The following is a 14,268-nucleotide window of genomic DNA, read 5'->3' on the forward strand; positions in this document are numbered from 1 at the left end:
AACAGATCCACAGATGACGAAATCTCTATTGCACTCCACACTGCCCTTTCCCACTTGGACAAAAGGAATACCTACGTGAGAATGCTGTTTATTGACTACAGCTCAGCGTTCAACACCATAGTTCCCTCCAAGCTCATCACTAAGCTAAGGACCCTGGGACTGAACACTGCCTCTGCAACTGGATGCTGGACTTCCTGACGGGTCGCCCCCAGGATGTGAGGGTAGGCAACAATACATCCGCCACACTGATCCTCAACACGAGGGTCTGGGGTGCGTGCTCAGTCGCCTCCTGTACTCCCTGTTCACCCATGACTGTGTGGCCGCGCACGACTCCAACACCATCATTAAGATTGCCGACGACGCGACAGTGGTAGGCCTGATCACCGATGACGGTGAGACAGCCGATAGGGAGGAGGTCAGAGACCTGGCAGTGTGGTTCCAGGATAACAACCTCTCCCTCAATGTGGGCAAGCCAAAGGAGCTTATCGTGGACTACGTGAAATGAAGGGCCGAACACGCCACCATTCACATCGACAGGGCTGTAGTGGAGCGGGTCGAGAGTTTCAAGTTCCTTGGTGTCCACATCACTAAGGACCTATCATGGTCCAAACACACCAACACAGTTGTGAAGAGGGCACGACAATGCCTCTTCCCCCTCAGGAGGCTGAAAAGATTTGGCATGGGCCCTCAGATCCTTAAAGAGGATCTGAGGGCATCTTGACTGGCTGCATTCCCGCTTGTTATAGCAACTGCTCGGCATCTGACCGCAAGGCGCGACAGAGGGAACGTATGGCCCAGTACCTCACTGGGGCCGAACTCCCTGCCATCCAGGACCTCTATACCAGGCGGTGTCAGAGGAAGGCCCTAAAAATAGTTAAAGACTCCAACCACCTAAGTCATAGACTGTTCTCTCTGCTACCACACGGCAAGCGGTACCGATGCACCAAGTCTGGAACCAAAAGGCTCCTTAACAGCTTCTACCCCCAAGCCATACGACTGCTGAACAGCTAATCAAATGGCTACCCGGACTATTTACATTGACCCCCTTTATTATTTATTTATCTTAATTGTTTTGCACTGGCTCTACGCACACTCACTAGACTCTACCCACATGATCACATACTCACACATAGACACACGTTCACACTTCACATATGCTGCTGCTACTGTTTATTATATATTCTGATTGCCTAGTCACTTTTACCCTTACCTACAGGTACATACTGTATTACCTCAATTACCTCAACTACCTCGTACCCCCGGCACATTGACTCCATTCTGGTACTCATTGTATACAGCCTCAATATTGTTTTTATTGTTTTACTATTTCCTTTTTTTATTTTGCAAAAATGTGTCTTACTTTTTAACTCTGCACTGTTGGGAATGGACTCGTAAGTAAGCATTTCACTGTAAAGTCTACACCTGTTGTATTCGGTGCATGTGACCAATACAATTGTATTTAAGTTGAGCTGACCATTTTTTTCAATGGTTTCCTTTGGTCTAGCCAACATCTTTGTGAGCGTTGGCTTCACTGGTGTCAGAGGTGGGATGGTGACTTTGATCCCACTTCTGTGAAAATAGACAATAAAGAATGTATTCTATTCTTCTATATTTATGAGGCGCTGTCCCTGTATAGGCTGCTTTTGTCGAACGTCCTCGGGCAGATCTGGAACGCGCCCAATAGGTAATTCAAGTAGGCTGCAAGCGCGCTCGCTTTTGTGCGCTCCTGAAGGTACAGTAGTCACATGGTCCAAACGGGAACAAACTCCATTACAACTCTTGACGGTGCATACACAGTGATCAAGCTCTGAGCGCAACATGATCATCGACAGAATTATCGAGAACGGCCTGAATCTTGTCCATCCAGGGAATGTTGTGACGAGCCCCGTGTATTTGGGCTCTTTTTACCAGGATACCTCAGCTGCACCGGAGATCAACAACTCTCTCTGTGCGCCAAACGAGTTGGATGGCTGGGGAAATGTTATGACTCCGCCAACTGCAGACAGTGGCACAAACGGTAAAATAAAACCCTTACTTTTAGAAATCAATATACATATTTGTAATTGTTGATAACTTTCCTCTAAGCAGGCGATTGTGTTAATGATAGGCAGTCTACTTTATATTACCCGATAATAATTATTGAAGTTAATGGTTACTTCCTTATTAGCCTACTCCTGGAAAACCGAAAAGAGCGTTGCGTTAGTGACACGGAGGATTACTGATCATTGGCAGTGGTGGGGAAATTACCCAATTGTCATACTTGAGTAAAAGTAAAGATACCTTCATAGAAAATGACTCAAGTAAAAGTCAGTCACCCAGTAAAATCCTACTTGAGTAAAAGTTTTAAAGTATTTGGTTTTAAATAGACTGTTTTTTAAATTTACGGATAGCCAGGGGCACGCTCACACACTTTGATATAATTTACAAACGAAGCATGTGTTTAGTGAGTCCGCCAGATCAGAGGCGGTAGGGATGACCAGGAATGTTCTCTTGAAGTGTTTGAATTAGACCATTTCAAAATGTAACAAGTACTTTTTGGTGTCAGGGAAAATGTATGAAGTAAAAAGTACATAATTTTGTCTAGGAATGTAGTAAAGTAAAAGTTACCCCAAAAAACTACTTAAGTAGTAGTTTTAAGTATTTTTACTTAAGCACTTCACACCACTGATCATCTGTAGACCCACATATTTAGACCTATAATAGCACTGTACAATGGAAGAGCAAGGTAGATACATTATGCTATTTGATTGGCAGAGGCAAACAAACAGTTACTGTCATTTGGTGAATGTTGTAGATAACAGTGTGGATTTGGATTGAGCTCCGCTAGCTGTGGAAATGGGGGAAGTGTAAGGTCGCGTTCCAGGTCGTCTTTCCCATTTTAGAATGTTTCTTTATACAATGCAGTATGAAGGTGTGATTCTGAGCTGTTTAGAATACCTGAGATTCTGATGTTGATAAAGCCTGAGTTGTTTAGAATACCTGAGATTCTGATGTTGATAAAGCCTGAGTTGTTTAGAATGCCTGGGATTCTGATGTTGATAAAGCCTGAGTTGTTTAGAATGCCTGGGATTCTGATGTTGATAAAGCCTGAGTTGTTTAGAATGCCTGGGATTCTGATGTTGATAAAGCCTGAGTTGTTTAGAATACCTGAGATTCTGATGTTGATAAAGCCTGAGTTGTTTAGAATGCCTGGGATTCTGATGTTGATAAAGCCTGAGTTGTTTAGAATGCCTGGGATTCTGATGTTGATAAAGCCTGAGTTGTTTAGAATACCTGAGATTCTGATGTTGATAAAGCCTGAGTTGTTTAGAATACCTGAGATTCTGATGTTGATAAAGCCTGAGTTGTTTAGAATGCCTGGGATTCTGATGTTGATAAAGCCTGAGTTGTTTAGAATACCTGGGATTCTGATGTTGATAAAGCCTGAGTTGTTTAGAATACCTGAGATTCTGATGTTGATAAAGCCTGAGTTGTTTAGAATACCTGAGATTCTGATGTTGATAAAGCCTGAGTTGTTTAGAATACCTGGGATTCTGATGTTGATAAAGCCTGAGTTGTTTAGAATACCTGAGATTCTGATGTTGATAAAGCCTGAGTTGTTTAGAATACCTGAGATTCTGATGTTGATAAAGCCTGAGTTGTTTAGAATACCTGAGATTCTGATGTTGATAAAGCCTGAGTTGTTCTGAGACAGTTCTCCAGACATAATGAGATCTAATCATCTGTGCAGATCAACTTCAATGGCTATATGGACATGCCTCTTTTTGTAGCTTCCACGCCCTATTGAATAAAATGGACTATTTGAGCTCCTGTGCTTGAACTTGGCAGGCAGAGTTCCCAGGAACTGTATTCATGTATCCTACCACTATAGATATATCATACATCAAGGGCTTTTTGCAAATGAACATTTTATGGATTACTGAGTGGTCCTTTTAACAGCCACTTTTGCCTCAATACCAAACTAATTAAAAGTAGTGTTTATTTCAAACTTGTCTTGGACTCAAAGATTCTCATGGGTCATATTTATACCTGTTGCAGAGTGTTCCATGAGTGAGGTGGGGTCTTTTGGCCGTTTCCAAGGAGTGCGGGTGAAGAATACAGTGAAAGAACTCATCATGCTGAAGAAGCGCCTTAGCAACCAAAATGTACAGGTAAATTAAATAGTTATTGTTCTGCTAATTTGTGTAAATATTATGGTTAGCTTGCATATATTTAGCTTACATCTGTCCATATTTTCATGATCTCTGTTTTTCTTCATGTCCAGCAACACTCTGAGAGAGAATACACAGGTAATATTAACGTTTTATCGACACACATTATCCAGAAATACTGTAGATACAGTACATTATAATACCATTTGTTGACGTCCCTTCTTCAAGGGCATAAGAGGACTGCGGACTTCAGCGTGATAACCGATTCACCTGCTAAAAGACTTGCTACTGCAAAGGCAATCCTGGTAATTGTATGCTTTTGGTTATAACGTTATTTTAATTGAGTCCCCTTTAACTTTTCCCATGATTCTTTGTATTCAGGCTAGGGTTGGTTTCATAGACCCAGGTTAAATCAATCCAGAGATATTCCTCTGGTTTAGCTAATGAAGAACTAGTGAAAACCACAAACTCTCATGCAGGTCACGTTGTTATAGCTACAAACTATATTGTGTGATATGACCGACCACTTCAATCCGTAGCCCAATTCCATTTCTCCTTTTCTGTGTAGTCTGATGTCTCTTCACTTGCTCAGTTCCCCTCCGGGTAAACCCCAGTGAGACCCCTCCGGGTAAACCCCAGTGAGACCCCTCCGGGTAAACCCCAGTGAGACCCCTCCGGGTAAACCCCAGTGAGACCCCTCCGGGTAAACCCCAGTGAGACCCCTCCGGGTAAACCCCAGTGAGACCCCTCCGGGTAAACCCCAGTGAGACCCCTCCGGGTAAACCCCAGTGAGACCCCTCCGGGTAAACCCCAGTGAGACTCAGTTACCGCCTCCACCCTGAGGGCTATTCCAGAACTCAAAATTAGGAATACACTTTGGCAATGTTATCGTGCATATAGATTATTAGGTTTTGCATGTGTGGCTCATATAGACTGTGCTGTTTTGGAGTGAACTGAGGAAGTGGAAGGAACCCAACTACAAATATCTTTCTTCCTTATGGTTTACCTTTCATGACAGGAAATGTACTTAAAGCAGCAATCCCAATCAGCAGTTGAAATGATAACAAAGCGTTCTAAAACGCTCAGGGATTGCGCAGGAGAAATGTAACCACTCTCAAATTTATAGACTGAGCTATGGATGTAAGGACTGACCATCCATGATATCAAAATGGTAGTTTAACCAGGCTGTATCACATCCGGCTGTAATCGGGAGTCCCGTAGGGCTGCGCACAATTGGCCCAGCATCGTCCGAGTTTGGCCGGTGTAGGCCGTCATTGTAAATAAGAATTTGTTCTTAACTGACTTGCCTAGTTAAATAAAGGTTAAATATAAAACATTTAAAAAAAGAATCAATGGGTACATACAATTAATTTCTAAGTCCAAAAACGGATGTATCAACTGCAGATTACCCCTTTTAAGTATTTATCATCCACTTCTCTTTCAGACTCTGAGCCCTCCAGAGGGAAACACACTGGACATTGACTTCATGGAACTGGGATATGAGTCTATGAACTCAGAGACCTCCCCACAGGAGACCCTCCCTGACCCCTTCAGCCTCATTGACTATCAGTCCCTCTACCCTCAAACCCACATGCCACATGCAATGGGAAACTCCTCTGTCCCCCAGCCTTTCATCGCCCCGCTGAGCCCAAAGGGCGTTTGGCCATTGACTCAGTTTGCTGAAGGGGAGCCGATGTCCTTCTTTCAATGGCAGATACGACAGGAAGAGGAGAAGTTGGCAGGGTTCACCCCCGAGATGCTCACAAGCCAGGATAATGATGGAGACACGTCAGTTTGTGTAGTATTGATCAACACGTTGTATACATTTGCCTTTTGTAGATCTAAGCAACTATACATACTCAACTCAGTTATTTTTCTAACCCAGTGGCCTCCAACTCTGGTCCTGGGGAGGTACGGGTGTGCAGGGTTTTGTTCCAGCCTAGCACAGTGTTTGAACACAAACTTGCCACACCCTGTAGCTCTCCAGGAACAAGGATGTTAGTGACCACTGTTCTAATCCATCATGTGACCTATGCTTGGCAGACATTTACACTCTTAGAAAAAAAGCTGCTATCTAGAACCTAAAAGGGTTCTTCGGCTGTCCCCATAGGAGAACCCTTTAATAAACCCCTTTTTGGTTCCATATAGAACACTTTTGGTTCCAAGTAGAACCATTTTGGGTTCCATGTAGAACCCTTTCCACAGAAGGTTCGACATGGAACCTTAAAGGGTTCTACCTGTAACCAAAAAGGGTTCTATATGGAACCAAAAGGAGTTTTCCTATGGGGAGACCCGAAGAACCCTTTTGGAACCCTTTTATGTTAGTGTAGATTGTTTTATCTCTGTGTTGCCAGATTCTTGCACATAGCTGTGGCACAGGGCAGAAGGGCTCTAGCTTATGTGCTGGCCAGCAAGATGGCTACCGTCGGCATGCTGGATATGAAGGAGCACAATGGCCAGGTAAAGACTTACATCCTCACGCCCAATTCTAAATGGACCCCTAGCCCCAGAGACTTCTGCCACACACACACTAGTGCCTAGGAGCTAGTGGCTATGGGTTGATTTGGAATTGGTTACAAGGGCGCAGTTATCCCAGTTGTAATCATATCATCTGAAAAGGAGCATTTTCAACATTTGATCTTTTTTGTCTTTTTGTTTTGTACCCAGAGTGCCCTTCAGTTGAGTGTTGCAGCCAATCAGCATCTGATATTGCAGGACCTGTTGGCCCAGGGGGCTCAGATCAACACCGCTGACTGCTGGGGCCGCTCCCCTCTGCATGTGTGTGCAGAGAAGGGCCACGCTCTCACTCTCCAGGTCTTTGACTTTCCCACTGTGGCACATAATAAGAGTGTGATGTGATATGAATAGGGGCTCTGGATTTGATCTGACCATGTCATGTTCTAGCCTTATAACTTGTATTTCACAACTTCTGTTTGAGGCATCACTGCAGCCAGTCAACCTTAGCAGTTAGATAACCCAGTGCTCCTCAGTGGCGCAGCAGTCTAAGGCACTGCATCTCAGTGCTAGAGGTGTCACTACAGACCCTGGTTTGATCCCGGGCTCTATCACAACCGGCTGTGATCGGGAGTCCCATAGGGCAGCGTACAATTGGCCCAGCATCGTCCGGGTTAGGGGAGGTTTTTTCCGGGGTAGTCCGTCATTATAAAATAAGAATTTGTTCTTTAACTGACTTTCCTAGTTAAATAAATACAAATAAAATATATTTAAGTCAGGGAAGTGTCATGCACATAGACCAGTGTAGGCAATACAGTGACTAAGGTCTGGTTTCAGTGATGGACTCTTTTGGTATAGAGGAACTGCCTACGTCACTACTTCATCAGCTTGAATAAAATACTAAATAGTAGCTAGCAATATGGAGATCAGAGGTTATTTTTAATGAGTGCTTTTCACAAGTGGCTAGTTTGCATCAACTACCTGAACTAAAACAACTGCAAGGGTTGTGCCTGGTTTAGATTCACGTTGTTCTGGCATGTCTGCCTCTGGATTTGGGAGGCGAATCCCCAGATATATTTTTCCCTTATCAACGTAGGCAGTGACTTAGTTCCTCTACGCCAAAAGAGTCCATAATTGAAACCACATCCTAGTCACTGTGTTGCCTAGGGTTGGGTTTTCACAACTAAAGTGAACATACCTCATCATACAGAGACTATGGAATGAAAGGTCTGAAAACATGATGATTGTTGAACACAATCTCTGTTTCTCTTATTATTATTATTATTATTATAATACATATGGCAACTTTAATCAATGTCTTGGCACTAGAGGAAGGTAATAGTGTTTGGAAAAGAAGTCAGGGAAAACACTGAGCCGTAGGGATGTGAGTTCTCTCTTTTAATAACACTGGTTGCCAATCACAGCAGACAAAGTTAACGTTTTTACCAGGAGCCTTGTGTTGGTTAATGTATGAATAGTCCTCCATTCTCCACTATGTGATAAGAGAGTTATTTCCTCACTCTGAAGAAATAGGGCACTAAAAAGGCTAGGTTTATGATCGCCCTGAACAATGATCCATTTATGACTTCACCAGATGACCTGAACATAATCTGATAAAGTATATCATCTGGACTGTGCAACCTTGGTTTTCAGGGTATTTTACCCCCGCTGTGTCAAGAAGTAAAAGCACAGGTTGGTTGTCAATGGTCGATTGTTTTAGGCTTCCAGGATATGGAAATAAGGCAGGATGATTTGCACCCCTGCACGCTCATGACCAAATGCAAAAAAAGTGTAGGGAACTTTGCACAATCAGAAGAGATCTGTCAGCAACTTTCTGATGCCATTTTGATAATTTATGCAAATTTGGCTCATGACTCAATGAATGGATTTCTAGGTTTCACTGAAACTTTACCATCTTGATTATCTGTGATAAACTGTGACCTTTTCAGTGATATCTTTATCTTTCAATTGGAATTTTGTCTCACTGTGTTTGATGTTCCTCCTGACTTGGAATGTTAGAATGTTTTCTTGTGTCCCATAGCAACAGTTGTTCTGTATCGGGTTAGATCTCAGGCAGTGACTTCCTCATCAGCTCATAACAGATATAACAACCAGCCGATCACAGAGCATTTCCTCAAAACAACACTGGGACAAAATCCCCCTTTCTTTGAAAAACTGGTTTAACAGATGTGCTTCTGATAAGAGGTCACGGCAAATGCATTCCTAGCCAATCAAACATTAACTGTCAACAGAACATGGCACGCTAAACCTCCCAATCATTAACGCCTATTAATCTGTTACTCAACTGGTCCTGGATGACTCTCACAACAGTTCCTGTGGTTGGATACTAATGCGTTAAGGAAGAACAGGCGCTGCTGATGAATGGCTGGCATCTACTATCTCTTTCAGATCTCTAGAACTAAACATTGACACTGTCGTCGTTAGCGATGACATGTTTTACCCTGACTAGCTAGTTCCACAGTTGTACCTTAACACAAGTGTGTGTGTGTCTTAAATTGAAATCAAAAGTTCTTCCTGTTATACCCATCTGCCCTTTATCCCCCTGTTTAACATTTTCCTTCACGCTCTCTCTTCCCGTAGACCATCCAAAGAGCTCTGAAGGGTAAAGGGCAGGAGCTTAATGTGGAACAAGTCAACTATGACGGTGAGTCAGAGTTGCTCATAATCTGCTATATAATAAAACAGGTGAGGCAACCGGTGTCTCGACACAAGGCTCAGTCACACTACGACAGTCAACATTATTTAACCGTCATAACGGCAAAATAAATACTACCTCCCCAATGCCTCAACCTGATTTTCTCTCCAGGCCTAACTCCTCTTCAGACAGCGGTCCGGTCTCACAATGCGGTTGTCCAGGAGTTGGGCCGTATGGCGGCGGTGACCCCCCAGTCCCCTGGGGTGGTGGAGTTGATGCAGAGAAGGAAGCTACTGGGGCAGTGTGTCAACACACTGCTGCTCATGGGAGCCTCCTGTGCAACTAAGGTGAGTTTGAGTAGCCTGATCCCAAATCTGTCTGATGCCTTGTCAACTCCAACCTTGCCAACTCCTATGGTCATTGGAGTAGGCAAGGCATCATAAACAGATCTGGAACCAGGCTAGAGGTTGAGAATCTTTCATTTTATAATTTTTGCGTATCATTCTTTGGCAGCATAGCCCATTCAATACAGTCTGACCTTACCTGTGTCTTTTTCTAACAGGATCATAAAAGTGGCTGCACCTCCCTGCACATGGCTTCTCAGGAGGCCAATGTGGAGCTTTTACGCATCTTCCTCGACCAGCCAGACTCTCTGTCTATTGTCAATGTCAAGGTGAGATACTGCTGCAGTACCTAATGTCAAGGTGAGATACTGCTGCAGTACCTAATGTCAAGGTGAGATACTGCTGCAGTACCTAATGTCAAGGTGAGATACTGCTGCAGTACCTAATGTCAAGGCGAGATACTGCTGCAGTACCTAATGTCAAGGTGAGATACTGCTGCAGTACCTAATGTCAAGGCGAGATACTGCTGCAGTACCTAATGCCAAGGCGAGATACTGCTGCAGTACCTAATGCCAAGGTGAGATACTGCTGCAGTACCTAATGTCAAGGCGAGATACTGCTGCAGTACCTAATGTCAAGGCGAGATACTGCTGCAGTACCTAATGCCAAGGCGAGATACTGCTACAGTACCTAATGCCAAGGCGAGATACTGCTGCAGTACCTAATGCCAAGGCGAGATACTGCTGCAGTACCTAATGCCAAGGCGAGATACTGCTGCAGTACCTAATGCCAAGGCGAGATACTGCTGCAGTACCTAATGTCAAGGCGAGATACTGCTGCAGTACCTAATGTCAAGGCGAGATACTGCTGCAGTACCTAATGTCAAGGTGAGATACTGCTGCAGTACCTAATGTCAAGGTGAGATACTGCTGCAGTACCTAATGTCAAGGTGAGATACTGCTGCAGTACCTAATGTCAAGGTGAGATACTGCTGCAGTACCTAATGTCAAGGTGAGATACTGCTGCAGTACCTAATGTCAAGGTGAGATCTCGCCTCTCTGGAAAACAAACATACATGATAACCAATCAGCGTGCTGGCTCAAATTCTGAGCTGACAGACAGTGTTCCCATTGTTCATTGTTTTTGGTTATCAGGAGGTAAGTTACCTAAACCCTCTAACATGAGTTCTGTCTCTACCAGGCATTCAGTGGAAACACAGCGCTGCACTTTGCCAGTTCTGTGTATGGTCGCGTGACTCAGGTGGATGCTGTGAAGCTCCTGATGAGGAGAGGGGCCGACCCCAGCTCCAAGAACCTGGAGAATGAGCAGCCTGCCCAGCTGGTGGCTGAAGGGCCCGTCGGAGACCAGGTGAATAATGCCCCAAAATGGTTCTGTGGCTGTCCCCATAGGAGAACCCTTTTGGGTTCCATGTAGAACCTTCTGTAGAAAGGGCTCTACATGGAACCCAAAAGGGTTCTACCTGGAACCAAAAAGGGTTCTTCAAATGGTTCTCCTATGGGGACAGCCAAATAACCTTTTTTAGGTTCTAGATAGAAAAAAAGGTGCTAAGAGTGTAAGCACATCCAGGAACTTGCAGGTGCAGGGTACGAAAAGTACAGCATGGTTCTACATGATAAAAAAAGAAAATGATGCCATTGCCTGGAGAAAAACATCTAAGATCCCAGCACACGGCTGAACCCTCCCTCTGTGGGAGCATTTAATAGTGTTCTTGTGTCTATCTTTCAGGTCAATATTCCCATGTCCTTGTTTTATTATCATGTAATCATTCTTTAACCAGGCAAGTCGATTGAGAACCTTTTATCAATGATTATTATTAAGGCCTGGTTAAGACAGAACATGAAGAATACACAAAAGTTCAAGTGTTAGACTGGCAGACATTCAAAACAAACACACACACACACACTTCAACAAGATAGGACTGTATTGCAATAATGTGCCTCTGGTTGTTTCTCTTAGGTGCGGCGTATCCTGAAGGGGAAAGGCTACCAGGCCCGGTCTGCTGCCCAGTAGGATGCAGGATGTGATCTCCTGTCCAGAAACACTGTCAGTCAGACAGTCCAGTCTATGTAGAAATTATTTGCCATCGTATGTATGGCAGATGTCAGTTGTTTCAATGAAACAGTGAATGTTGTTCGCTACAGTGTAGTGTATTTTGAGTAACCATGTGATCTTCTCCCTTAAAGGGGCAATCTGCAGTTGTTACATCAATTTTTGGACTTGTAAATGATTCATATGTACCCATTGCTTCTTGGAGAATATAACTTATAAATTCATCATGAGCTTAGTTCAACTGTCGTACCCCATCAGAACCCAAAATATATCATCTTGTTTTACTCCAGTGTTTGTAAACAAAGTACATGGAAACAAACACTATGAAAAGTAGCTTCAAAATATGGTTCAAACTATAATGTTGATATCATGGATGGTTACTCCTTAGCCGTGTCTATGAATTTGAGTGTTAACATTTCATTAGCCCCATCCCTCAGCTTTTTACTGAAACGGGCAGGGAATACGCTTTGTTCATGTTTCAACTGCTGATTGCCGCTTTAAGGAATGACGCCTGAAGGGGTTTTCACCACTAAACCACTTTGGGTTGAGTCACAGGTTGACTCACCTGTAATGCCGGTGTGAAACACCTTGAGCTGGAATGTGCATTGTAGCTAGGGCTCGACCACATAGTAACAGTGTAATGTAGCTAGGGCTCGACCACATAGTAACAGTGTAATGTAGCTAGGGCTCGACCACATAGTAACAGTGTAATGTAGCTAGGGGTTGACCACATAGTAACAGTGTAATGTAGCTAGGGGTTGCCCACATAGTAACAGTGTAATGTAGCTAGGGGTCGACCACATAGTAACAGTGTAATTCAGCTAGGGGTTGACCACATAGTAACAGTGTAATGTAGCTAGGGGTTGCCCACATAGTAACAGTGTAATTCAGCTAGGGGTTGACCACATAGTAACAGTGTAATGTAGCTAGGGGTTGACCACATAGTAACAGTGTAATGTAGCTAGGGGTTGACCACATAGTAACAGTGTAATGTAGCTAGGGGTTGACCACATAGTAACAGTGTAATGTAGCTAGGGCTCGACCACATAGTAACAGTGTAATGTAGCTAGGGCTCGACCACATAGTAACAGTGTAATGTAGCTAGGGGTCGACCACATAGTAACAGTGTAATGTAGCTAGGGCTCGACCACATAGTAACAGTGTAATGTAGCTAGGGGTCGACCACATAGTAACAGTGTAATGTAGCTAGGGGTCGACCACATAGTAACAGTGTAATGTAGCTAGGGGTCGACCACATAGTAACAGTGTAATGTAGCTAGGGGTTGACCACATAGTAACAGTGTAATGCAGCTAGGGGTCGACCACATAGTAACAGTGTAATGCAGCTAGGGCTCGACCACATAGTAACAGTGTAATGCAGCTAGGGGTCGACCACATAGTAACAGTGTAATGTAGCTAGGGGTTGACCACATAGTAACAGTGTAATGTAGCTAGGGGTTGCCCACATAGTAACAGTGTAATGTAGCTAGGGCTCGACCACATAGTAACAGTGTAATGTAGCTAGGGGTCGACCACATAGTAACAGTGTAATGTAGCTAGGGGTTGCCCACATAGTAACAGTGTAATGTAGCTAGGGGTTGCCCACATAGTAACAGTGTAATGTAGCTAGGGGTTGACCACATAGTAACAGTGTAATGTAGCTAGGGGTTGACCACATAGTAACAGTGTAATGCAGCTAGGGGTTGACCACATAGTAACAGTGTAATGCAGCTAGGGGTTGACCACATAGTAACAGTGTAATGCAGCTAGGGGTTGACCACATAGTAACAGTGTAATGCAGCTAGGGGTTGACCACATAGTAACAGTGTAATGCAGCTAGGGGTTGACCACATAGTAACAGTGTAATGCAGCTAGGGGTTGACCACATAGTAACAGTGTAATGCAGCTAGGGGTTGACCACATAGTAACAGTGTAATGTAGCTAGGGGTTGACCACATAGTAACAGTGTAATTCAGCTAGGGGTTGACCACATAGTAACAGTGTAATTCAGCTAGGGGTCGACCACATAGTAACAGTGTAATTTAGCTAGGGGTCGACCACATAGTAACAGTGTAATGTAGCTAGGGCTCGACCACATAGTAACAGTGTAATGTAGCTAGGGGTCGACCACATAGTAACAGTGTAATGTAGCTAGGGGTCGACCACATAGTAACAGTGTAATGTAGCTAGGGGTTGACCACATAGTAACAGTGTAATGTAGCTAGGGGTTGACCACATAGTAACAGTGTAATGTAGCTAGGGGTTGACCACATAGTAACAGTGTAATGCAGCTAGGGGTTGACCACATAGTAACAGTGTAATGCAGCTAGGGGTTGACCACATAGTAACAGTGTAATGTAGCTAGGGGTTGACCACATAGTAACAGTGTAATGCAGCTAGGGGTTGACCACATAGTAACAGTGTAATGCAGCTAGGGGTTGACCACATAGTAACAGTGTAATGCAGCTAGGGGTTGACCACATAGTAACAGTGTAATGTAGCTAGGGGTTGACCACATAGTAACAGTGTAATGCAGCTAGGGGTTGACCACATAGTAACAGTGTAATTCAGCTAGGGGTCGACCACATAGTAA

The 14,268-nt window shown here is 43.9% G+C and overlaps 1 protein-coding gene across 3 annotated transcripts; it reads left to right on the forward strand.

Annotated features, from left to right (window-relative positions):
- The first annotated feature begins 1,717 nt into the window (after positions 1–1,717).
- LOC106574873 (NF-kappa-B inhibitor zeta) lies at positions 1,718–12,423 on the forward strand. Of its 3 annotated transcripts, XM_045698044.1 has the most exons (12): positions 1,718–2,017; positions 4,039–4,151; positions 4,265–4,289; positions 4,380–4,456; positions 5,596–5,939; positions 6,506–6,611; positions 6,819–6,965; positions 9,207–9,270; positions 9,433–9,608; positions 9,824–9,934; positions 10,806–10,973; positions 11,583–12,423. In XM_045698044.1, exons 1-12 carry the CDS (start codon positions 1,819–1,821, stop codon positions 11,634–11,636), a joined length of 1,584 nt encoding a protein of 527 aa, XP_045554000.1. In that variant the 5' UTR covers positions 1,718–1,818; the 3' UTR covers positions 11,637–12,423. The 3 variants fall into 3 exon arrangements, with proteins under 3 accessions (XP_045554000.1, XP_045553999.1, XP_045553998.1); XM_045698043.1 differs by lacking the exon at positions 11,583–12,423 and having other exon boundaries at positions 4,039–4,145; positions 10,806–11,091; XM_045698042.1 differs by lacking the exon at positions 11,583–12,423 and having other exon boundaries at positions 10,806–11,085.
- The last annotated feature ends 1,845 nt before the right edge of the window (positions 12,424–14,268 follow it).

The sequence above is a fragment of the Salmo salar genome, chromosome ssa16, assembly GCF_905237065.1.
Source record: "Salmo salar chromosome ssa16, Ssal_v3.1, whole genome shotgun sequence".
Lineage (NCBI taxonomy): Eukaryota > Metazoa > Chordata > Actinopteri > Salmoniformes > Salmonidae > Salmo > Salmo salar.